General features: G+C 45.0%; 1 protein-coding gene and 1 non-coding gene across 2 annotated transcripts in view; both read right to left on the bottom strand.

Annotated features, from left to right (window-relative positions):
• Nucleotides 1–840: 840 nt before the first annotated feature.
• Nucleotides 841–947, bottom strand: LOC113928097. The gene has a single exon (XR_003521782.1). It is a non-coding gene; the product is annotated as a U6 spliceosomal RNA (small nuclear RNA).
• A 9,433-nt stretch (nucleotides 948–10,380) lies between these two features.
• NUDT3 (nudix hydrolase 3) overlaps nucleotides 10,381–26,850 on the bottom strand; it is a 126,274-nt gene continuing 109,804 nt past the window's right edge. Inside the window, exons 3-5 of the mRNA XM_027603477.2 lie at nucleotides 26,118–26,162; nucleotides 21,502–21,586; nucleotides 10,381–18,730 (exon numbers count right to left, since the gene is read on the bottom strand). Of these exons, the coding sequence (XP_027459278.1) occupies nucleotides 18,552–18,730; nucleotides 21,502–21,586; nucleotides 26,118–26,162 (309 nt within the window). The 3' untranslated portion in view covers nucleotides 10,381–18,551. The remainder of the gene's footprint in view (nucleotides 18,731–21,501; nucleotides 21,587–26,117; nucleotides 26,163–26,850) is intronic.

The raw sequence follows: 26,850 nt of genomic DNA, 5'->3' as shown, positions 1-26,850 counted from the left end.
CACAACAGATTTTTACAGATAATAGAAGAATAATAAGGGGAGATCAGAGACAACTTTATGCCAATAAATTCAACAACTTAGTTGAAATGGAGAACACAGGAAAAACACAAATTACCTAAGTGCACTTTTATATTTATATTTATAAGAATCTAGGTTGAATTGATACCATCTTAGTTTTAGTAGCATACATTACTGCCTCCTATCCAATTCCATACCCCCTTTATGTTGGTATTGTTACAAATTCATCTTTATACATGTGAACATAGATTTATGATTATTGTTTTGTGCATCTTTTAAATCATATAAGAAACAAAAAAGAAGAGTTATATACCAAAAATAAAACAATACTACTTTTTAAAATTTTTACTGTGTAGTTACCTTTACCAGTGATCTTTATTTCTTTATGTGGCTTTGAGTTATCCTCTAGTGCCCTTTTGTTTCACTCTGATGGACTCCCTCTAACATTTCTTGTAGGGCAGGTCTACTAGCAACAAATCCCATTAGTTTTTGTTTATCTGGGAACTTCTTAATTTTGAAGGATAGTTTTTCTGGATATAGAATTCTTGGTTGACAGTTTTTTTTTCCCTTTTCTGTCAGTACTTTAATTTTTTTTAAAAAAGATTTTATTTATTTACTTGACAGAGAGAGAGAGACAGCGAGAAAGGGAACACAAGCAGGGGGAGTGGGAGAGGGGAGAAGCAGGCTTCCCGCAGGGCAGGGACCTGACACAGGGCTTGATCCCAGGACCCCGGGATCATGACCTGAGCCAAAGACAGATGCTTAATGACTGAGCCACCCAGGCGTCCCCATTTTAGTTAATATTTTTGTAAGCGTAGCTTGAAAAATATGGAATGCTTCATGAATTTGTATGTCATCCTCGTGCAGGGGCCAGGCTAATCTTCTCTGTATTGTTCCAATTTTCATATATGTGCTGCTGAAGTGAGCACCCTATCTGTACTTTAAACATATCATCCTATTTGTTTCTGGCCTTCATGGGGTCTTATGAAAAATTAGCTATTAATCTTAGGATGTTAATTGTAATCCTTATGGTAACCATTAAGAAAACAAGTAGAAAATATACAGAAAAGGAAATGAAGAGGAAATCAAAATGGTACACTAGGGAAAAAAAAATCAAACATGAAAGAAGGCAGTATTGGAAGATTGAGGAACAAAGAAGATGACATCTAGAAAAGAACACTTGCAAAAGTAAACCCTTTAATATCAGTAATCACTTTATTTTTTATTATTTTTATTTTTTTAAGTAATCTCTACGCCCAACATGGGGCTTGAACTCAAGACCTGGAGATCAAGAGTCGCATACTCTACTGACTGAGCCAGCCAGGTGCCCCAGTAATGACTTTAAATGTAAATGGATTAAGCTCACCAACAAAAAAACAGAGCTTGGTGATGATTGTACAATATTATGAATGTACTTAATACCACTGAATTGTATACTTAATGGTAAATTTCATGTATATTTTACTACACACAAAAGAAGACAGATTGGCAGAATGGATTTAAAAACCTAACTGAAAATAAATAAATACAAGTGATCTAACTGGAATTGAATAGACATTTCTCCAAAGAACATAACAAATAGCCAGTATGTACATGAAAAGATGCTCAACATCACTAATTGGGGAGATGCAAATCAAAACCACAAGATACCACTTCCTACACATTAGGATGGGTGTTACTTAGAACACAACAAAACATAAAATAAGCAAATATTGGTGAGGAGGTAGAAAAAATTGGAACTCTTGTGTACTGTTGGTGAGAATATAAAAGGTACAGTCACTGTAGAAAACAGTATAGCGGTTCCTCAAAAAATTAAAAATAGAATTACCATATGATCCAGCAATTCTACACAAGGATATATGCAAAGGAATTGAAAGCAGGGATTTGGCCAGATATTTGTACATTCGTGTTCATAGCAGCATTATTCACATTAGGCAAAAGATGGAAGCACCCAAGCACTGACAGATAAACGGAAAAACAAAATATGGTACATACAATACAATGGAATATTACTTGTCCTTAAAAAAGAGTGAAATTTTCACATATCTACAACATGTCTGAACCTTGAGGACATTATGCTATGTGAAAAAAAAATGGTTACAAAGGACAGATAGATGCTTATGATTTCACTTATATGAGGCACTTAGTACTTTACATATCCTAGTAATAAATTCATAGAGACAGAAAGTAGAATGGTGGTTGCCGGGCGCTGATGGGGTAAGGGGAAATGGAGAATTATTATTTAATGGGTATGGAGTTTCAGTTTGGGGAGATGAAAAACGTTCTGGAGATGGATGGTGGTGATGGTTACACAATAATGTACTTACTGTCACTAAACTGTACACTTTAAAATGGTCAAAAATATTTTTTAAAAAATCCAAGTATCTATTGCTTATAAGAGACTCACTTTATTTATTTAATTTAAGACTTTATTTATTTGTCAGAGAAACAGAGAGAGAGAGAGTGCACAAGCAGGGGGAGTGGCGGGCAGAGGGAGAAGCAGGCTTCCCGCTGAGCAGAGACCCCGATGTGGGACTCGATCCCAGGACCCCGGGATCATGACCTGAGCTAAAGGCAGATGCCCAACTGACTGAGCCACCCAGGCATCCCAAGAGACTCAGTTTAGACCCAAAGACACAAATAAGCTGAAAGTGAAAGGATGGAAAAATATATTCTCCGAGAAGAGTAACCAAGACAGCCAGGGTGGCTCTGCTAATACTAGACAACATAGATTTTATTTTATTTATTTATTTTTAAGGATTTATTTAAGTAACCTCTACACCCAACATGGGGCTCGAACTCATGACCCCGAGATCAAGAGTCACATGCTCTACTGACTAAGCCAGCCAGGAGCCCCTAGACAAAACAGATGTTGAATCAAAAACTGTTACAAGAGACAAAGGGGAGGACATTATATATTGATAAAAGGGTCAGTTCATGAAGGAGCTGTATGACGCAAACAATGCCAGAAATGAAGGGAGAAATAGACACATCTACAAGAAGAGTTGGAGACATCAGTACCCTACTTTCAATAATGGACAGAATATCCTATACAGAAGTTCAATAAGAAAATAGAGTACTTAAAAAACACTAGAAACCAACTAGCCCTAAAACAGATACAGAACACTCCTCCCAAAGAAACAATATACACTGTTCTCAAGTATACACCGAACATTCTCCAGGACAGATCATATGTTAGGCCACAAAACAAATCTTAATAAATTAAAACACCTCCTAACAAAGAAAAGTCCAGGATCAGATGGCTTTACTGTTAATGTCTACCAAACATTGAAAGGAGAATTAACACCAATATTTCTCAGACTTTTCCAAAAACAGGAGGGGAACCCTTTCTAACACATTCTATAAGGCCAGCATTATTTTGATACCAAAGCCAAAGAAAGTTCCATAAGAAAACTCTAGACCAGGTGCCTGGGTGGCTCAGTTGGTTAAGCGACTGCCTTCGGCTCAGGTCATGATCCCGGAGTCCCCGGGATCGAGTCCCGCATCGGGCTCCTGGCTCCGCGGGGAGCCTGCTTCTCCCTCTGACCCTTTCCCCTCTCATGCTGTTTCTCTCTCTCTCTCTCTCAAATAAATAAATAAAATCTTTAAAAAATAAAGAAAGAAAACTCTAGACCAATATTTCTTATGAATATAGATACAAATCTCAACAAAATACCTGTAAATCACATCCAATGGCCCATTAAAAATGATTAGACACTGTAACCAAGGGGGATTTATCTTGGGAATGCAAGGGTGGATTCCTAGGAAAATCAGTGTCAGCACATTTATAGGGCAAAGGAAAACCACAGGATCATCTCAATAGAGGCAGAAAAGCATCTGACAAAAACTCAACATCCTTTCATGATAAAAATACTAAGCAAACTAAGAATAGGACAGCCTTTTCAGCAAATGGTGCTGGAACAATTGGATATCTGTATGCAAAAGTTATCAACATGAGGGGCGCCTGGGTGGCTCAGTCGTTAAGCGCCTGCCTTCGGCTCAGGTCCTGATCCCGGGGTCCTGGGATCGAGCCCCGCATCAGGCTCCCTGCTCCGCGGGGAGCCTGCTTCTCCCTCTCCCGCTCCCCCTGCTTGTGTTCCCTCTCTCCTTGTCTCTCTGTCAAATAAATAAAATCTTTACAAAAAATTATCAACTTGAATCTCTACTTTGCAACACATACAAAATTTATGATGTGTGATTATATTTCTATAAAACTAGAAAATGCAAACTAATCTGTAATGACAGAAAGCAGATTCATGTTTGCTTGGGGACAGAGGCATGATCGTCGGGAAAGGGATCACAAGGAGGCACAAAGAAACTTTTGGGGGTGATAGATTGGTCCATTGATTTGATTTGGTTGTGATTGTTTCATATGAGCATGTATGTCAAGACTTACCAAGTGTACACCTTGTATATAAGTAATTCATTGTATGTTAATTATACCTCAATAAAACTTTTTAAAAAATATATGAATAAAGAATGCCTTAAAAATAATGGAAGACCCCGTGGATTATCAGTGCATATTTATTTTATAAATGAGTTAATGGATTTAATGATGTGACTCAATGGACTGACGCCCAGCGAGTGGGAAGGGGGAGACACAGAAAGAAAGAGGAACCAAGACTAGTAGAATTTTTCTTTTAAGATTTTATTTTTTTATTTGACAGAGAGAGACACAGCGAGAGAGGGAACACAAGCAGGGGGAGTGGGAGAGGGAGAAGCAGGCTCCCTGCGGAGCAGGGAGCCCGATGCGGGGCTCGATCCCAGGACCCTGGGACCATGACCTGAGCTGAAAGCAGACGCTCAATGACTGAGCCACCCAGGCGCCCCTATTTATTTTAGAGAAAGAGCAAGCGTGTGACTGTGAGGAGGGACAGAGAGGAAGAGAGAGAATCCCCAGCCGACTAGACTCCCTGCTGAGTGCAGAGCCCAACGCAGGTCCAAGATCATGACCTGAGCTGAAACCTAGAGTCTGACCCTCAACCAACTGAGCCACCCGGGTGCCCCTATTTCATTTCTGATTGGAAAAAAAAAATCACTCTCAAGAGTTGGAGGATATAGGACGTAACAAAGAAGGAAATAAAATTACTCATAATCTCAACTTCAGAGGTGCTTCCTTCCAGGCTTTTGCTCACACTGGCTCACTTCCTTTTGTTCAGTTACTTGGTGTCCCGCCGGCAGCCCCTGTGCTTTCCCACCTCCGTGCCTTACTCCAGCTGGTCTTCCACCTCTTCCGGAAGCCCAAGGCGCGCTCTCTCTCTCGCTCTCGCGCTCTCTCTCTCTCTCTCTCTCTCTCAGTGGTGCAGCAGGAGGCCAGCTCCAGAAGGAGGGAGGAGTGGAGGAAGAGCTTTGGAGAAGACCTTGGCCAGTAGAGCGGGGTCAGCCTCAGCCCCCACCCCATTCTGGGATAAAGGCCAGCGGGACTGAGGCAGAGCGGGTCCCCATAGTCCCTGCTCCTGCCACTGTCCTGTCCCTGGTGGTCTGAGGAGCTGAGGCGTGGGACCTTGGAACAAGGCCCGTCCCAACCTGGCCCCCTGCCTCCATCCAGCCCTGACCTTGCCTTGACTACCCAGGTTCCTCCATGGTGGTTCCAGCCCAGTAATTTCTCTGTAATGATCCGGAGACTCCCCCTCCTTCCAAAGCCCGGCCGGGCCAAGGCCAGCAGGTGGAGGCCCATCAGGTGGCCCCCACTGGGGCTGCATATCCTGAAGGAATAAGGGAGGAGGGACTAAGTGGGTCCTAAAATGCATCAGAAGGAAGGGGTGGCTGGAGGGAACTTTTTAGTGGCCAGCTCCTGACAGCACCAGATGCCTGACTTGCAAGGTATTTGCTTCCCTCCAGCTTTCCTTCACTGTCTGAACCTGATCCCCCACCCAACCTATTTTTCTTTTGTCCTCTGTCTCCTCCAGGCTTCAGCTCCCTCAGCAACTAGGTGGGGACCAAAGTACTGCGTCTCAGGGTCTATGTGAAGGTCAGGGCCCTGTATAGGCAGTAAGGCGTTCAAGGAATTGTTTGAACTGATGGAAGAGTACGTTGTAAACTGCTCAAATAATGTCAGCTCTTCTAATCGGTCCACTCAGCTTTCTCAGATCAAGTTCCCCTCAAGTCAAACAAATTACCCTTGACTCTACCCTTCAATCTGCAAATCCGCGTCACTATCCCAGCTTGGCTTCCCTTGCTGGTCTCAGACACAGGTCCCACAGAAGGCACTAGCCTTCCGTTAGGTCCTGCCCTAGGTCTGGGAAAGTTCACAGGATCCTGGGCTGAGGGTGAAGGGCAATAGCAGGAATGGGGAGTTTCCTGCCCCTGAAGAAGCACCTTCCCCTTTTCCCCCCCTAACCCACAAACTCAAGACAGGAAGAGAAAGGTGGGGGCCCTGGTGGGTGCTACGCTGGTTGAACACCACCCTTATCCCAAAGGGAAGAGACTACTATAGTGCTCTTGCTCCCCCTGCTCCGAACTTCTCCCGAGATCCCTGAGGGCAGGCCTGCGCTGGCTTCCTTCCCAGTTTGGGGGAAAGTTGAGGGGGCGTGTGTGTGGCTGGTAAAGCTGTCCAGAGTACAGGGTGACATTAGGGATACATTTCCTTGTGTTGGGTACATTCCCAAAACATCACTGGGCCCTTTGTTTCCTCCAACCCACATTTCCTAGGTACCTGCTCTAAGCCACTCAGCTGGACACCAAGAATAGAGAGACAGTCTCCCCACCTTAGAGGGTGCCTTTGGAATGAGGGCATGTACAGGAGTTCCACAACCCCAGCGAGGAGACAGAATCTCCCAGATCTTTCCCAAAGGAGGGCAGAGCACATGTGACCTGTGGAGTTGTGCAGTGGTGTGTGATGCATTTGGAGAACCGTAAGAAGCTCGAGGAGATCAGGGGAAAAGAAGGGCAAGGTCAGTGGCAGGGAAAAGAGTCTGCAGAGGTGGGCCAGGGCCAAATCACAAAAGATGTTGGGTGCTAATCTAAGGAGTTGGAACTTGACTCTGAAAGCTCAGGGTGGGAGGTGAATCAGAAGTATCACTGGGGACATCAATGGGAGAAGGGAGGGGTCAGATGAGACGTCAGATGAGAAGAAAAGTGGCCTGTGGCAGTCACTGGGCATGGATGGTTGGCACTGGAGGCTCAGTGGAGGGGAGGCATGAGCCCATGGTATCTGGTTTTCTCTGGGCAGGCGCAGCTCTTGCAAAGTGCAGTACAGGAATGAATGGATTAAGTCAGGGATGGAATTCTACAGGGAGGCTGCAGGGGAAGAACAGGGGGACCAGAAAGATGGGAGTAAATAACGGTGCATGAATGAGTAATGCAGTGATGAAAAGGGGATAGTGTTTGGTGGCCAGAGCAGGATAACTATCTTTTTAAGAAGATATCTCCAGGGGAGCCTGGCTGGCTCAATCAGTAAAGCGTGCAACTCTTGATCTCGCGGTTGTGTGTGACCCTGAGATCAAGACTTGAGTCAAAACCAAGAGTTGGCCTCTTAACCAACCGTGCCACCCAGGCGCCCCAAGATTTTATTTTGGAAGTCTTCTCTATACCCATGGGCAGGGCTCTAAAGTGACCAGGACAGAGTACTACTGAGTGGGTTAGAGAGCAAGGTTCTGGCACCAGATCTCTCAGGTTCAACTACATACAGTTTCTTCACTTATTACCTGTGTGACCTCAGATAATTACTTAACTTCTGTATTTTATTCTAAAAGTTTTAGGACTCATTTTACACATTTGTGAACTTATTTTCACGTATGTTGTGAGGTAAGGAGATAATTTTATTTTTTTTCCATTTGACTAGTCGGTTGTTCCAACACCATTTACTGAGGAACCCAGCCTCTCCCCACCCTGGTGCACATTTTCTCTGGCTCTTAACGTCTTCCATATGTGCATGGGTCTGTTCCTTGGTCCCCCATTCTATTTTCTCTTTTATTTCTCTATCACATTGTTTTAGTGACTCTATGAAGTCTTTTATTTTATCGCACCCGATTTTTTTCTTTCAGGTTTATTTAAGTCATCTCTACATCCAACGTGGGGCTCGAACTCATGACTCTGAGGTCAAGAGTTGCACATTCTTCAGACTGAGCCAGCCAGGCACCTCTAGTATTAAGCCTTGATGCTGATAGAACACAGGACTTCCCTTGTAGTCCTCCTGTATTTACCCTTGGAATTTTTCAAAATTATCTTTAGACATCCTTGGCACTTGACCCTATGATTTTTTCGAATTAGTCTGTCCAATTCCCTTTAAAAGTAGTCTGCTTCCCTAAGCCTCCGTTCCTGTTACCAGACAAGGTAATGATCACAGGTCCTATGCATTGCAGGGATGCAGAGACTAAATGTAAAGCCGTCAACACACCGCCTGGTGCTAAGGCCTGGAACACAGGGACCACGCTTAGTAGTATCATCTTCCTCAAATGTCCAACCTGATGCAGTCACTGCTCTGTTTTAAAACCTCTGTTGGCTTCCCAGTCATCCAGAGTAGAGTTCAAACAGCCTGCCGAGCCACCTGACCCCAGCTGACCTCTGTGACCCCTCCTGCCCCTCTCCTCCCTGCCCACTCTTGGTATCATGTTCCAGCCCCAGCACACTTGCTGTTACACGAGCACAGTGCTGTGCCCTTGCCTGGCAATGCTATTCCCTTTGCTGAGAACTCCTGCATCCCTCTGCATCCTTTATGAGGATGGCTCCTCTGGGAAGGAGGCAGCCTTCTTTTGATCACACTTGTCACTCTGCACTCTGATTATCTGCCTCTGTTGTCACTTACAGTGAACTCAGCACAGCCCCTGGCCATCCCTGAGCAGGTGTCTGCTCACAGCTACCACTGAATGATCACACAGCAATTTTGACGTCACACACATTCCTCCACTCATTTAATGCTCACAGCAAGCACAACAAGTGGACTTCTGCGCCACTGAACAGGAGGGAACGGAGACAATACCCTGTCCAAGATCACAGAGCCTGGCAAACAGCTGAGACCTGAACCGGGATCTAACTGCAATGCTCACACCTTCTATTCTAGCAGGCAGCCTTTCGATGTAGGACGGTCCTTCCTCCCTCTTCCAGCTCCCTTACTCTCCCACGCTCCTATGGTCCTCCTGCTTGAGCTCTCCCCCTTGTCCCCTTTCATCTGACCCCTAGTGGCTTACCTCCCCAGGCTGTCATCTCTCCTGTTTCGTGCCATCTGTCACCCAAGCAGGTGCTTCTGTGAGGACTGTGTGTCCTGGGTTTAGCACGTTGCTGGTATTCAGGACATAGAACATGGAGCCATGTGGCTGCATCCTCAGATGCTGAGATGCTAGCTGGGTGTCACAAGACCTAGGAGAGAAAATAGACCTTTCACACCCCAAATGTGTCTGAAACCAGAAAGCAAACAAGGCCATGGCTTATAAGGCCAGGCTGTCTTGGGCACAATGATCAGGTCTCTAGAGGGGATGGGAGCCAGCCTGATTGGGGGATGAGCAAGAATTGTGCAACTTCGTCCGGCTTGGATGCTCAGAGCTGCCATTCAGCCTAACAAAGGGCACGGGCATCGCAATGTGCACTGTGGCCAACTGTCCCTGGTGTTGGTTCCAGCAGCGTCACAGCTGCGCTGGTGTCCTCTGAGCTGATTTCCTCTCCTCACCCATACTCTAAGTTTTGGGGACTCTTTGGACCTCTCTTCTGTAGCCACAAGTCCTACAGGCTATTGGAAGCCTGGGCTGCAGCAAGACAATCCTAAAGCCTGCATTTACCCTCTGAGTTGGATGGGGGAGCAATTGATATGTAGTAAATGTGATGGGGATGGGACACCTGCACAATGGCCTGTCATCATCGGACATGGGCGAGTGGAGAGTTCCGGGAACCCCAGATCCCAATTAGAGATTGCCATCTGGTAGTTTCCTAAGTATAGCACATCACTTGTGTCAGTGTTTATAAGCTCATGGCCTCATTATGCACACTAAATCTGGCAAAAGAAAGAATCCTTTGATAAAGGAGGGGGGATCATCATAGGATGGACAAAGGAGGCCTGCAGAATCAGAGTTCAGGGGGAAAGGGCGCCCTGACCAGCTGGTAGGGCATCTGTCCTGTGGTGGAATGAAGTCATCAGGTTACTATTGTTTAGCAGCCAACTTCCTGCCTATTTTTGGCTACTCACACCGAGAGCCAGTGCACTAGCCAGGTTAACTCAACAAACACTGAGTCTCACTCCCTGGCTTCTCCCATTCACTTCTCACTTGAACTCCCGAAACAGCAGATCGTCCACAGGGCCACCTCTGACCTACCTTTAGGACAACTCTCAAGACCTCAGCAGAGAGTGGGGGTAAAATCAAAATAAGACTGATGTGAAGGACTCAACGAAAACCTCGAGAAAGAAGAGACCAGACACTAAGCAGTGATGTATGTGAAATACTGGTTTTTATTGGTTGGCACAAGATTACAACCTACAATTCCAATGCCCTTCCCTCCCACACATAGAAAGGAACAGCACGCTCACAGGATTAAGCACTTGTTTTTACAACAAGGAGTGGGCTACGGGGATGGAGGAACTTTAGGGAAAGCACAGGGGAAGGGGTCTGTCTGTCCTCTGTTGCTAGCACCACAGAAGCAGACGCTTTAGTAAAGGAGAATCGTTACATATGACTGGCCTGCTATTGAAGGGGGTGGAAGAGCATCAGCTGTGCACCTGTCTCGGACCCAAACCTGGGCTGGCTGGACCCTGTTCCTTTTCTTTTTAGCCCTTCCTCCCAACCCGACTGTACCCACAGGAAAGAGAGGCGTGAAGGAAGCCTAAAAACACCCTCCTTGAGAAGCGGAAACAGGAAAATTCAGTTTTTGCTGCCTTCTCTGGACCAAATTCCACTCCCCTTGGCTCCTAAGGGCACTGCGCAGGTCTCCCTAGGAGTGCTGTAAAGATACTGGGGAAGGGACCAGGCCTGGGTGGGTGGCCCCAAGTGGGCAGGAAGGAAAACCGGAACTTTCCATGCAATACCAAGCAAGGCTGTTTTGGAAACAAACAAAAAATGGGAAAAGACCATGCACCCATGGGCTGGAAACTCCGAAGTCCTGGAATGCATTTGGGTTGGGCTAAGGGTGATTTTCCAAACCCCACTTTCATACTGCAGCGTCAGGTCCCAAAAGGACCATAACCAACTCCTCCTCCCATACAAGTGTGGTTCCTTGGTTTCCTCGGTTTTGTTTTACGCTCACTGGGGTTATTTCTGCCAACCTCTCCAAGGATGTGAGTACTCAGCCCACTGAATGTTCCACTTTCTACCCTTTCTACAAGTGGGAGGCACACCACCCATGCAGGTGATACACACTCTGTAGACTGGTCACCGAAGGACTGGGTGACCTAATGACTGGAAGCCTAGGTCGTTTCCTTTCTGAGGGGTCCCAGGGGATGGGGACAGCAGCAGACTTCGGTGGGATCAGAACAATCTAGTTTGAGCATGTGGGATCCCCCAGGGGACTGGTCCCTGGGGGTATGGGCCCCCACCTGTCACCTCAGTTCTGGAGACATTACCAGACTTGACCTTTTAAGACTTGGCTAAAATATATGAGCATGAGAGGGAAGGGACAAAGACTCTGCCTTCTGGGGGAAAAACTCAAAACATCTTGACTCCTTGCCTCAATTTAAGGGGTTTCCTGGAAGTACCTGTCAAACTTGGCCAAAGGGAGACTGCATCTGGACAGTACACTTGCAAAGGGGGAGGAAGCACATCTGGTTCATCTGCTTCAGAACTGGAATGGTCCCGGGATTTTAACCTTTTCGGATGCTGATGGCAGGTGAGTGATGTGGAGGGAATCATGGTGAGGAAACCCCTTAAAAAAACCGCAGACTGTTTGGAGGCTACATCCTGCAGCAGAGCAAAGAGGGGCTGGGGCCTCGCTGCCTCCTTAGAGCTCGTCCCTTACCAAGGTCATTGGAGAAGAGGAGAGACAAGGTCCTTGAGATGAAGGAGGGCCTGGCCAGAGCAGATTTAAAGATGCTACTAACCCGCTTCCACGCTCTCTGATACACTTGGGTAGGCCAGAGCCACTTGCTTTATTTTTACAACAGCTCCCAACATCCTCAAATGCTCCCGACTTCCTTTAGCACACAGCAAATGGACGGCTACCTTTCCTAAGATAGAGGTATGAACTAAATGTTACTTAGTCTAACCATCTGCCTTTTCTTGGACGATAAACCAGCTTGAAGGTTTTCAGACCATGAAACAATAAAAACAGACCTGAGGTGTACAAAACTGCACCACATACTGTTAACAGAGTGGACTGTTTTTCTAACCACTAAATACAACACTGTGCTGCTGGGCCCTGGACTCACACATCTGTGCCCCGAGCAACACATCTCTGTCCATCCGGAGGTGGGAGTGAAAGGGGGAGGTTCTCAGAGGCTAAACAAAACACCTGAAGCCAATGAGATTTTAGAGAGGAGGGTCCCCTTGGATTCTGAGCAAAGAGTGCACAAGCCATGTGAGAAGTGGCAGAGGGAAGGTCTGAGTCTGTGCGCTGTGGCTTCAATGCCTGCCATTCCCTTCGGAGCTCCTTCATGTTCTTCGGAGGAACACAAGCCGCCCGCTTGCTGAGCAAAGGTCCTCCAAGTCCTCCCTGCATTTCAGTACTTTGGAAGTTCTCCAGAACCTAACTTCAGATCTGTTCCCTGTGGAGGCTCTATGTGGGACAGATCTTTCTGGGTCGTGGGTGTCTTGATCATCATCAGCCTCTACCTTCCCGGGCGTAAGTCATATCTGTTATGCCGCTGCACTCGGGAAACAAAAACTAGAGGTCTTCTTTAGATCATTTGTTAGTGACACATCTTCTCCACAACAAACAGAGGTTAAAGACCAAGGTTTAACCCTGAAAAGCTCCACCCCCCAAAACGGAACAATAAAGAGGGTGACAGAGGCTACGTGGAGTCATTGCTGCTTTAGCTTACCATTTTCAAGTTGGCATAGAAGTGCTCAGAAAGACAGGTTCATATGGGTATTACTTCCCCTAGGGATTTATAGGTAATCTCACTGGAAAAATGATTTCCTGAGGGTGCCACTTCACCCCATACTAGGGAGAAGCAAGTACGGTCTCAAGGCCCAGCACTGGGATTTACGCATCTTGCTTTTTCCCTAAGGAGGCCCAAAGACTTACAGTTTTGATCTAAACGCCTGATTGCCCTCGAGCCCAGGGCAATTTTACTATACTGTTGAAATGTTCTCTGAAAGGTACACCTCACAGATAACTTCCACAGGCGTAAGCAATTTAGCAGGTAATTGTTCCAGAACTAGAATTTAGGTTCCACAAGTCAGTGAATACAGTCTTCACATCTGGCCTGGCTGCAGAGTGTGTGGAAGGATGGGCAGCACATCAAAATGGCGAGAAACCTGGAAAATACAACGCTGCTGCTTTTGGATCTTTTAAAGCCAATCTCTAGGGTTTTAGATGCCTTTTTGGGTGTTCTAGGGACCTCTGTGCGGGGTTAAGAACTGAGAATGTAAACCAAAGGAAACCTAGAGCTAATGATTAAACAACTGGTTGCTGGAGGAACAGAAGCAATGCATGTCTACCTTTTAGATATTAATCTCGCTTTTTTGGCCAAAGGCGCTTTCTTCTCCAGCAGAATCCCCCCTGGTGTGAATTGTGAGTTAATGTGGCTTCCCTGTGAGCTCCCCTTCAAGGGGACCATCTCATTTTCTCAGACAACGAAAGCTCACCAAATCTTCACTATAAATGAAGCTTCTGGGGACTTAGAAAGCTTCATATTGCTGACTCACAAAATCATGCGACTGCTAGCCTCAGCTCTAGCAGTGTGTCCAAATCCTCACCAAACGGCATTCTCTCTATCTCTTTTTATTTATTAATTTCTAAGGGGACTAGGAGGATGAACTATTGGATGAATCTGAGGGCAAGAGGTATCATTTTCTCAGATGTTCTGATTAGGCTTCTCACATCCCGGAAAGGTCATCAGCTATGGCGAAAATGTGGTTAAAATGTGAAGCTGCCTTTGGAAGGGCTGCTGGACTCCAAATGAGAGTCTGCCTAAAATCTCCAGGTTCCCAGGGCCTGGGGTCATCTCAAGTCACCTAATCAACAGACAACAGTAGCTATTACAGATTGCAGCCAATGCTTCCCAATTTGCTACCTGAACATCTCAAATGTCTGCTTTGGGTGACATCTAAAGTGACGTGGAAAACAGCTCTTCCGGGACAGTGATGTCTGTTGCAAGGCTCACCCCAGAGAACAGAGGCTGACCCTGGGGCTGCTTTCCCACCTGCTCCAAGTGAGATGGGTGCCCGGCTGGAGCAAGACTGAGGTCACCAACATCGGCTGCATAGCCTGGAAGCCTTGGGGAAATGGGTTCCATCCCAGCAGGGCTCAGAAGAAATGGCTGTCACCACAGCTGGGCAGCATGACCTGTGTCGCTTCAGGTCTGACCTCTTTTAGAGTTTTAAGAATAAGAACCACAAGAGCCGCTGCATTATATAACCACCATTAGATAATCTCCTCGCCCCAGAGCCTCTTGTGCTAACTTGTCTCCTATTTGTTATAAACATGTGCGTTATTTTCTGAAATGCAGAAGGGACCAGGATGAGCCTTGATTATCAATTAGCTAATCCTCATTTCCCTGAAAGCAAAAATTCAGCCCCCCGTGACTTCTCCAGGTATTTCTCCTAATTCTAAATTTCCTCTCATCTAGGCTGGACTTTGAGAACACTTCAGAAGTACTAAAAATCACACAGTTGCGGCAAAGATCGCGCTGTGGTTATTAAGTCCTTTTTGTGAACCAAAAGAAATGTGGCTCAGGCTAAGCTGTTTTAAAAAAAGATCAGGTGGGGAGACCAACAGAGGCACTCCTCCAGCACGCGGTGGAAATGACGAGCACGTACAGTAAGTACAACGTGAGATGCACACCCAGGTCCGGCGGGAGACGGACTGCTCCTCTGGTTACACAGGTTCTGGAGGGGAGGGAGGCCTCCAAGGAGCACTGTATGTGGGCAAGAGAAAGGAGGAGGAGGAAGAACGGTTCTGTGTGGATGTTTTTCTCTTCAAAACAAAAGGTGATTTTTTTTTCTTCTAAGCAAGTCTAAGCTTACGTGGACTGACTCCTAACATCAAAACAGAAATTATGTTCACGAAGGAACTTGACTGTGTAGCAACACATTTACAAAACTGCTGCAAAAGCCTCCCAGAGGGCAGTGACCCGCTCTGCTCCCCAGAGGCTGCGAGAGGCAAGAGGCGCCTGCTGCGCCGCGCCATGCCGAGGGCGGAAATCCTGCAGTGCAGCCACCTTCGAGGGGCTTCCACGGCCTCACAGGGGGTGTTCCTCCCACACTCTTTGATCCCTCCAGATGGCCTCAGCTCAGACTCAGCAGTGCGGGAGCCCTCTCCCCACAGGGCAGATGGGGCAGCAGACACTTGTAAAAACAAAACCATCAATTCATTAACTTTTCCATCCTGCCAGGTTTGCTACAAGAAAAATCAAGACTCCTGTTTCATGGGCTGCACCATTCTGGAAGGCTACAAAAAAAATCGAATACACCCTGGTGTATTCGACCCCTGGTAGCCCTTCTCTCTCTCTCTGGTAGCCCTTCTCTCTCTCTCTCTCTGGTAGCCCTTCTCTCTCTCTCTCTCTGGTAGCCCTTCTCTCTCTCTCTCTCTCTCTCTCTCTCAGACACACACACACACACACACACACACACACACACACACACACAGTCCTGGTTCAAAAAGATATGGCATGACCTCACGGATGCTTCCCCAGTGGCTGCAAATTGATAAACTAAAAACAAAGTTAATTTTAAAATAGCCAATGCTGTCTTTCTCTATTCTGAGCAGGGTGGACTGTGATGGATGGGCTAGTAATAAACCAGAGTCTAGGACGGGCAAATTCACTGTGAGACTTTATATCTGCGCTGTACACAAGAACCTGTTTGTGCCAAGCCTGAATAAGGTGAGTACTTGCAGAATTCACGGCAAAGCAGTGTCCAAGAAAGACTCTGTGAGTGGGATCATTTTTGTGCTTTCTTCTGTTTTCTCCTTGCTTTCTGTGGAGCGGGGTAACGGCCATTGCAACCAGGGCTCTGAGTAATCTATCACAGAAGGGTATGACTACACACCAGTGAAGACAGCCATGGTGTTAATGGTGCCAGGGAGGGAGAAACACCAATCCCTGCTCATCAGGATCCCAGTGCAACAGAAAATAGCACCAGTTTCAGCAATTCTGGTGTTGGACAAAGCCTCTTTTTGTCAGTTAAGAAAGCATCAGCATAATCTCCCCAGTTAACTGCATTAATAGGATCCATTCATGTCACTGAAAAATACTTCTTGGCACAGTTCACTTTCCTGACCCAAAGACGCCAACATCAATCCAAACTGGACTTGGTAGGGTAATGTGTTGTGACACCAGCCCAGTAAAAACATCTTTAGATCATGAAAAAATGCACAAATTACTATTAACACTGCATTTCTCTTTTCAGGAGTCCTGTCTGTTTTCCTGCGAAGTACTTTCAATCCATATCATAAAGGTAGAATTTAGTTGGAAGAATGTGTTTTTTGGATTCCACTTAGTGCTTGGTTGAATTTATTACCTTTTCTCCTTTACTTATATGGACAGAAACTCAGACTGCTCTCAATCAGGCAACAAGCAGCAGTATGTTCATTTTTGAGTAGGACATGTGAACAGTGAGTTGGTATTTAGAAGCAAATCCCATGGTGCTGTTTCTGTCCACTGGGACCCTTACTTAGGGACAGAATTCCTTTCCCAGAGGTAGGACAATATCCTAGGCAAACTGTGAGCACTCCTTGTTGATTCTGTGTCTCAAGACTGGGAGAGAAGATACAAACTGAGAGCAGACAGCAAAATTTAAAGTTCATCGAACGATGTCCCCCCAAAATGTTGAACACTGAATGACACAGGCCTACATCTCTTATATATATGTATATATACATCACTTTTAGTGGGAGGGAAGAGCAAAAGCTTTTCAAAGTTTGAGTATTTATTAGAATTTTTAAATAAAGAGAACTACGATTTTAATTTCACATCTTGGCTATGTTTTGACAAAGGAGATGCCACTAAGAGCACAGCAACAAACTCCTGTCCTAAGCCAGGGATTGACCAGTGTCCCCCCTCCTAGACCCACCCCTCGATCTCAAGACCCTTTTCTGCTTACTTCCCAACTAAACAACACAACTGGCAAATGAAGCCAGCAAGAAGCCTGTATCAAAAACCAACGCGACAGTTTGCAGTGAGCCAATGCATGATGTTGCTGTTCTAGTCAAGGACCGAGCATTCTCCCATACCACTTCTCAGCAGAAGATGGACCTTTTGCGTCTCAGCAGGAGACAAATTTACTATTTCTGGGCATGCTCCATGGTGCAATTCCAAATGCTGTCACACTGCAAAGATAAGCAGACACCTGAATTTTCCTCCTGTGTACCTTTTGGGAACTTAACATGGTCACCCAGGATGAGGATGGGGCCATACACCTGCACTGGCCCAGGCCAGCCAGATGCTTCCGCACAAGGACAATGTCCAGTGCAGCGCGGTGTAAGGCATGGATGCACAAGGAGAGAGGCCACTGTCAGCGGTAAGTAGCATTATGGAAAAAATTCCAACCCGCAGGACAGAAACAGTGCTTGATGCTCCAGTTTTTTAGACAGCAATTCCAAGAATCCAGTTCAAATCCCCACTGCCAACACATAGGGAGGAATTCAATTTCTATCATTGTTTCTCCAGGTCTGAGCTGAGGCCATTTGCTCCTGGCTCGGTAATAAAAAAGAAAATAGGTTTCTTCCTGTGTCTTTCTTGGCATGGAAACACAGCTTTGAGAAGGCCATGAGTCCTGGGAGCGCTATGAAGGCAGCTAAACTCTTTCGGTACCCTACATAACTACAGTCAGTGACTGGGTAAAGGGAGAGGACCAGGAAACTTACCTAGCCACTAGCATCAAAAAACAAAAAGGGAAATTAACTGCGAGGCTCTCCATTTCAGAAACACCCCAATTTAAAAAACAAAACAAACCTTGAAAAATTAAACAGTTAAATTCCTCTTCTAAAAGTCATTTATTTACATATTATATGCCCAGTATATAATGTGTAGATAAATGTATCCTGCAGTGGAAGTGACCAACCTCCTGGACTGAATAGCGCATTATAGGACAAATTCGTGAAAGGTTTCATCTCATATTGGTATCTTTTAATAAAAAAAAAAAAATTAAAAATCAAAGAAAAAACGTCTGGCCAGGGCTGGGGTGAGACAAACAGGAACACTTCAGAATCCAAGGCAGAGGGCAGGCTGTCTGTCTCTCCAGACAATTGTAGGGGTGTGAAAAGGGAGGGACCGATCATGCACAAAAGTACTTACAAATTACATACCCACCCCCCACCCCCTCCATAAAAAGAGAAGAAAAAGCCCATCACTTAACACCAAACAGCAACACCATCAAGAACCCCTTTCTCTGCTGCCCATCATGCCTTATTTGGAGAGGAGGCCTGTGAGGAGAGGTGAAAAGAGCAAGGGAGGGAAGATCTGCACTCCAGTCTAGTTTCCAATTTCCATTCCTCTTACACGAAGTCTTCAGTCATCTGATGCCTGGCATCGAGCTCTGGGAAGAAACCGAGTACGTGGTGGCCACGACTGGGGTGCCATTGTTGGCTGAGTAGCCTTGCCTCAACGTTTCAAAATACGATGCCTGCACCGGTTTGTGATACTGCAGCACTTTTATGGCATCTTCTATTTTAAACCATTCCCTCTTCCTTCCTGTGGGGGCAGAGAGAAGAAGAAATGAGGACAAAAGGGAAGCAGCTGCAAGTTTCTGATCTTCAACTTGGGAGAAAGAGTTGATGAAAACAGAAAAGCAATCATTATCAAGACTTTAAAACCATGCATCATAAAGGTATTTTTCCTCACTTTCTTTCCTTACAAGAGTATATGCTTCAAATGCCATACAGACGCCCGATGCAGAAGACAGGGAAGACATGTGAGAAGTGAATTGCGTGAAACCCGCCCTCCAGAAAGAACCAGTGCTCCTGATCTCCTCTTGCGTTCCTGGGCCTCTGGGCCTTGCCCGGCCTGCATGTATACACCTGAAGCCCAGCCAGCACCCCCTCTTCTGCACAAATCAACACGAGCGTCGGCTTCCAGAATTACGACGATGGCTGCCTTATAATCATTTATTTCAGAATTTTAAGAGTTATATATCCACAAACATTTTTAAAAATAATACCATCCCTATTAACTTCTCAGTCTGTTTTCTTACCTTTTTTTCAATTTTTTTAAAATCCTTTATTTTTTCTCTTATAATAAAAGATCATTGCTTAACATTAGGAAAATGGAAGAAAGTATAAAGAATATAATTACCCACAACATAAGAAACCAGAAATGACTACTCTCAATACCTTCATGTCTTTGCTTTCTCTTCACCACATCTAAAAAGACACTGCGCTGAACAACTATCACTGGGATCATGTTTTCGGATGCTCTGAATCCTCAGAAGCTCTAATAAGAGTGTTGTGGTTAGAAACCCAGACGCTGGAGCTAACATGCTAGGCTCCAATCTCATCACTGGCTCTAATGAACGGTCAGTTTGGGGCAGGTTACTAACTAGGTACTGAGCTGTGCCCCACCTTCCTCATCTCTGGAGATAATAAATAGTACCTATCTCACAAGTCTGCTGTGAGGATTAATATGTAAGATATTTGAATGATACCTGGCACACAGTACATGCTGTAAGAGTTTGCTTATTAGTATTATTATTATTGCTTCTTTTTTTAACTTCACACTGTTTCTTAAGTGCTTGTCTGTGTTATAAAAAAATATGCAGGGTGCTTGGACGGCTCAGGCGGTAGAGAGTCTGAATCTTGATTTTAGCTCAGGTCACGATCTCAGGGTTGTGAGATTGCGCTCTGCATCCGGGCTCTGTGCTGGGCATGGAGCCTGCTTAGGATTTTCTTTCCTCCCTTCTCCCCCACACCCCCAGCACTTTTGCTCTTCAAAAAAAAAAAACCAACCAAAAACCTCTATCTGTTTTATTCTTTCTTTTAACCTCCCAGAAGAGGCCTAGAACTGAGATTATAGGAATAAAACATGTGAACTCTAAGGGTCTCGTGTTATATAATGCCAAACTGCTTTTCAGAAGGGCCATCCCAATCCCCAGTCCTGCTTGTGTGCGCTGGAATGTCGTTCTCACTACCCTCCCCGTAGCACTGCTACCTTTTCCTCTGTCATTGCCAATTCTTTAGGTAAAAACGAGTACCTCATTTTTGTTTTCATTTCAAATTCCTATTTTAATGTCACTCTAACTGTACACATAAGTCTGTACCCTGCTTTTTTCATTCACCAACACCGATTCACAAGCCCTTTGCCATGCTATATTAGCTTTCAGAAGTCCGTGTTTAACAGCTGTGCAACGTTCCGTCAGATGCATGTACCTCAGATCACTTACCCTTCACTGAGGCATACGTTTAAAAGCCAATTTCCACCTGAAAAAGGCTCACCTGAAGGAAGGCTCATAGACTTATTCTCCGTATTTCAGATTATTTCAATATTTCAATTCTCGGAAGTAGTAGAAGGTGAAAGGCTTGTTGGATATTAATAGAGCAATGGTACCTTGAAAATTCATATCACAAGTGTGTGACTCCCGCCTGACAAGAGTGCTCTGAGGACAGGGCCATGCCACACTCATCTCTGTCTCCTTTTTAAGCCCTAGCACTGGCTGTCACAGAGGCTATTTTTAATAAACCCCTACTGAATTTATTTACTTAAGCATATTGCATTCTTACCACATACAAGGCCGTTAAAAGCCGAAGGGCCATGAAATGCCCAGATCAGCAGTGTGAGGGGCATGGTGACAAAGCACATACACACAACAAAGGGAGACACTTCAGCAACTGGATTTTATCTGTTTGCTGATTTATAACCAGTTTCTAAATTAATATTACACTTTTCTAGAATATACTTTCCTTCAGAAGCAAAAGAGTAAACCATGAACCGACCATTAAATCACCTAAGTTTTTAGTTCCAAAGACACACACCCAACAGTGATCTGAGAGATCAAAGAGAATGGCTCCTCAGGAGAAAGGGAGGGGCACCTGAAGGGGAGTATGGATGAAACTGGAAACTGCTCCCACTACTCTGGAGGGAGCAGCTCATCCCACAAAATCAGCAGCTTTCTCCAACAATACGAATAAGCATCACAAGGAACAGCCAAGGTCCTGCTCCCAGCTGGAGTTTTGTGGCCATCGTGGAGGAGGGTCAGTATCTGCTGTGGAGGGTCCAATTAGGCTTCAGAAACCACCTTTCTTATTTTTATCTGCATGTTTCTATTTGTTGACCAGGTATCCACCTTCAGCTTCCTTTTGAACATTTCAAAACACTACTTTCAGAGGTTCAAAATGGTCATGCTTGTTTCATTAAACATACCCTTCTATGGTTTCTTTCATCAGGCTCGTTTCTGGGTCTGGGTCATGACCTGTGGCGTGGCAAGGGCCCGTGGTGGGGAGCATTTTGGAGGCTATCTGGGGACAACTTACCAATGTTAACTGAATCTTCCCAGTCTTCCAGGACTTCTGTGACAATGAGCACATAGACATACGTTCTGTGCTTCCTCTCCTGGTTCTGAAGGGCAAAGAGAGAAGGACAGAAGAAGAGCTTTCCCTTAAAGAGCTGAGATTACTTGAGTGAAACACACTCTTAGCCATATGTCCCGAGAGCTCAGACACAAGCATTCCTTTTAGTTTCAATCATCCTACAATCATACATGGAATAGTGCCAGATGGCCTATTTAAAACATGCCACACTTGCATTTAAGGTTGTGCTCTTTGGCTGGCCTTCTAAAGCCTAAGCTTTAATCTCTTTTTTCGTTCCCCTTTCCCTAAGTACAACTTCACAGGAAGGCTGTGAGAAGGAAGTTTGTGACCTCTCAAGAAAAAGGCACCAAGTAAATGTAACTCGCTAGAACACAAGAAAGAGAAGAGGCTGTGGGCGGGTGGAGGTTCCATCAATGCAAGCAAGCTGATTATCGGGTGCATCTCCCCTTCTGCTAACTCTGCTCATCTTTATTTCCCCATTTCTCACTTCCTTCCACCTTCCTCCAAACCTCTACCCAGCCTCTACGCTTAATGACTGAGCCACCCAGGCGCCCCTGTTGCTATTACTATTGTAACTGTTTTAGGGTGCCACAAAGGACGCCCATATAAGACAGCAAACTTAATTAATTCCACTGACCAGCCATTCCCGTCTATCCCTGTCATTCTCCCTATTCCCTGAGACACAACAAAATTAAGATTAGGCCAACGCTGGGCGCCTGTGTAGCTCAGTTGGTTAAGCGTCTGCCTTCCGCTCAGGTTGTAGTCTCAGGGTCCTAGGATCGAGTCCCGCTTTGGGCTCCCTGCTTGGCAGGGAGTCTGCTTCTTCCTCTCCCTCTGCTGCTCCCCCTGCTTGTGCTCCTCCATCTCTCTCTCAAATAAAAAAATGAAATCTTAGAAAAAACTTAAAAAAAAAAGTTTAGGCCAATTAATAACCCTACAGTGGCCTCTAAATGTTCTTGTGAGGGAAAGAGTTGCATATCTCCTACTCTCCCTTTAAATCAAAAGCTAGCAATGATTAAGCTTAGTGAGGAAGGCATGCTGAAAGCCAAGACAGGTTGAAAGCTAGGCTGCTTGCGCTAGGTAGCCAATTTGTGAATGCAAAGGAAAAGTTCTTGAGGGCGCCTGGGTGGCTCAGTCATTAAGCGTCTGCCTTCGGCTCAGGTCATGGTCCCAGGGTCCTGGGACTGAGTCCCACATCGGGCTCCCTGCTCGGCGGGAAGCCTGCTTCTCCCTCTCCCACTCCCCCTGCTTGTGTTCCTGCTCTCGCTGTGTCTCTCTGTCAAATAAATAAATAAAATCTTTAAAAAAAAAAAAAGAAAAGTTCTTGAAGGCAATTGTAAGTTCTACTCCAGTGAACGCATGCATGACAAGAAAGCGAAACAGCCTTACTGCTGATATGGAGAACGTTTGAGTGGTCTGGATAGAAGATCAAGCCAGTCACAACCTTCCCTTAAGCCAAAGCCTGTCCCAGAGCAAGGTCCTTGCTCTGTTCAATTCTCTGAAGGCTGAGAGAGGTGGGGAAGCCGCAGGAGAAAAGTGTGAAGCGAGCAGAGGTGGGTTCATGAGGGTTAAGGAAAGAAGCCATCTCCATAACACAAAAGTGCAAGGGGGAGCAGCAGGTGCTGGTGGAGAAGCTGCAGCGAGTTCTCCAGGAGATCTAGCTCAGATCATCCGTGGTGGGGGCTACATGAAACAACAGATATTCAGTGTAAGATGAAACAGCCTTCTATTGGAAGAAGATGCCATCTAGGACTTTCATAGTTAGAGAGCTTAGTGCCTGGCTTCCAAGTTTCAAAGGACAGAGTGACTCTCTGGTTAGGGGCAGCTGGTGACTTAAAGTTGAAGCCAGTGCTCAATGACCATTCTGAAAATCCTAGGGTCCTCAAGAATAAAGCTAAATTGACTCTGCCTGTGCTCTTATAAATGGAACAAAGCCTGGATGACAGCACATCTGTTTCCAACACAGTTTACTGAATATTTAAAGCCCACTGTTGAGATCTACTGCTCAGAAGAAAAGATTCCTTCCAAAATGACTGCTCATTGACAGTGTACCTGGTCACCCAAGAGCTCTGATGGAGATGGACAACGAGATGAATGTTTTTATGCTGCTAACACAACACCCATTCCACAGACCATGGATCAAGGAGTCATTCCAACTTGCAAGTCTTACTATTTAAGAAATACACTTCATAAGGCTAGAGCTGCCAGATAGCAATTCCTCTGATGGATCTGGGCAAAGTCAATTGAAAACCTTCTGGAAAGGATTCACCATTCTAGATGCCATTAAGAACAGTGGTGATTCATGGAAAAAGGTAAAACATAACAACATGAACAGGAGTTTGGAAGAAGTTGACTCCAACCCTCGTGAAGGACTTTGAGGGATTCAAGACTTGAGTGGAGGAAGAAATTACAGATGTGGTAGAAATAGCAAGAGAACTAGAATCAGTGGAGCCTGCAGTCAGTTAAGCACCCAACTCTTGGTTTCGGCTCAGGTCACGATCTCAGGGTTGTGAGATGGAGCCTTGCACCGGGCTCTATGCTCAGCCCAAAGTCTGCTTAAAATTTTCTCCTTCTCTGTCTCTCCTTCCACCCGCCCTGTGCTTGTGCTATGAAATAAAATAAAAGAGAAGAGAAGAGAAAAGAGAAGAGAAGAAACAAAAAGAAAAAGAAAGAAAAAGAAAGAAAAGAAAAGAAAAGAAAAGAAAGGAAGGAAAGAAAGAAGAAAAGAAAAGAAAAGGAAAGAAAGAAAGAAAGAAAGAAAGAAAGAAAGAAAGAGAAAGAAAGAAAGAAAGAAAGAAAGAAAGAAAGAAAGAAAGAAAGAAAGAAAGAAAGAAAGAAAGAAAGAAAGAAAAAGAAAGAAATGGAGCCTGAAGATGGGACTGAATTGCTGTAATCTCCTGATAAAACCTGAAGAGATGAGGAGCTGCTTCTTACGGATGAGGACAGAAAGTGGTTTCTTGAGATGAAGTCTACCCCTGGTGAAGATTCTGTAAAGACTGTTGAAGTGACAATAGAAGATTTAGAATATTCCATAATCGTAGTTGATAAAGCAGCGGTAGGGTTTGAGAGGATGGACTCCCAATTTTGAAAGAAGTTGTACTGTGGATAAAATGCTATCAAACAACATGGTTTGCTACAGAAAAACTGTTTATGAAAGGGAGAGTCAATCGGTGCAGCAAACTTCTTATTTTGAGAAATTGCCACAGCCACCCCAATTCTCAGCAACCATGACCCTGAGCAGTCAGCAGCCACCACCACGGAGGCAATACCCTCCACCAGCAAAAAGCTCATGATGGTTAGCACTTTTTAGCAATAAAGTATTTTTAAATTAAGGCATAGACATTAATACAGACATCGTAAGTGTATATTCAGAGACTACAATCCAGTATAAATATAACTTTCACACGCACTGGCAAAAATCAAAGAAACATTTGACTTGCTTTATTGCAATATTTGCTCTATTGCCGTGGTCTGGAACTGCACCCACAATATCTCTGAGGTAATGCTTGTACTTACAAATAATTCTATTTGTCTGGAGGAGACTATGGGATTTTAAAAAAGAAAGTAAGCTATTCTCTGCCAGTGCTGCTTTGTTTTGAAAACTCAGCGAAACAAAGATGGCGTCTACCCCAGATTAGGACCGCAATGGACTGAATGTTTATGCCCCCCACAATTCGGATGTTGAAATCCTAACTCCCAGTGGGATAGTATTAAAGGTGGGGCCTCTGGCAGCTGATTAGGTTGAGAAGGGCTGACTCTTGGGAATGGGGTTGGCAGCTGATAAGAGGCTCCAGTGAGCGGCCATCCCCCTTTGCCATGGGAGAACAGAGAGAAACAGCTACAAGTACCCCCTGCTTTTCAAGAGTTCTAGGTAAGCCACTTCACTTTTACGGAAGACCTGCATCAGTACCTGTTTTTGCTAACCGAAAGAAATCCTAAGAGGAATTTGCGTTTCTAAAAAAAAAAAAAGGTGAAAGGAAAAGGAGCATTCAGCCTTTCTGGCGCAGCGATCCATTACAGAGGCAGTGCACGCGTGGCGCAACAAGTGCGGTCCGGCCAGACTCCTTCCCCTGGAACAACACCAGCACTTCCTCATCGAGCCGCCAAAGCCATGAACTGGGGCTCTGCACACCTGTGCTTTAGCTTGACTTATTTTATGCATCCGTTAACAGCATGTATCCTGAGGTATCAGAAAAGCCTGAGAGAGGTTATTTTTTGGTTTTGGAAATGCTAAAAAAAAATGTCCATATAAATTAATTGCTTCTTCACTTTCTACCATTTTGACTTACAAAAGGTTTCGTACAAACACGCTACTTTAGGCTAGCAGGAGAAACTTGTAACTATGAAACAGGAAGTCGGTCCTCACCAGACACGGAATAGGCTGGTGCCTTGATCTTGAACTTCCTAGTCCCCAGAACTGTGAGAAATCCATTTCTATTGTTTGTAAGCCACTCAGTTTTGTTATAGCAGCCCGAAAGGACTAAGACAAAGAAATACATATTTATATTACATGGTTACTAATATGATACCAATTGCACCAAAGATTTTAACAGGCTTACCTCAAAAATTCCAACTAATCTTCCCAATGTCCCTTTTACTCCAGCCTAAAAAGTGAAGAAGAAAAATTAGCACATTAATATTGTTTGTATTTCTGGTCTCATTATGAATCAAAACCCAAGAGGAACACCTTAGGAGGACTCTAGGTCTAAGGAGGTCACATCAGTATTTCCTGAGTGTCACAGACTGGTAACAGCAGGGTGTGCTCTGGGGAGGGAGGATTTCTCTCATCTCCTCCCCGTCTCTCTCACTCCTGCAATGCCGGCCAAATATAGCAGGTAATCAAGGCCATGAAGCCACACAGAAGATATTTTGAGGTATTAATTACTTCATTCACTCATTCATTCATTCATTCATTCAACAAATACACTGACTGCCTAATATGTGTCAGAGGTATAGTGACGAATAGGCTAGAACACAAGATCCAAGAAAGCAACATCCTTATCTGACTCGTTCTTGGCTGTCTGTATACAGTATGCCCAAAACAGAGCTCAGCACCTTGTAGAAGCAGCTCAGGAAGGCATATGTTAACAAGTACATAAACGTGGTGACAGGTATTGACAGAGATGCACAGAATGATGTGATGGACAGAGAGTGACTGGGAAGAGACAACTTCATACAATGGTTAGACCTTCATGCATATACTCCGTATCTCCCATCGGCCCTTTGGTGTTTTTTTTTTAGATCTGTGTCTTTCGGATGAATCACAGGCACATTTTTCAGTTTATTCCAATT

Source organism: Zalophus californianus, chromosome 7, assembly GCF_009762305.2.
Source record: "Zalophus californianus isolate mZalCal1 chromosome 7, mZalCal1.pri.v2, whole genome shotgun sequence".
Lineage (NCBI taxonomy): Eukaryota > Metazoa > Chordata > Mammalia > Carnivora > Otariidae > Zalophus > Zalophus californianus.
The sequence above is the reverse complement of the archived record's forward strand: the minus strand, read 5'-3'. Positions and strand labels throughout refer to the sequence as shown.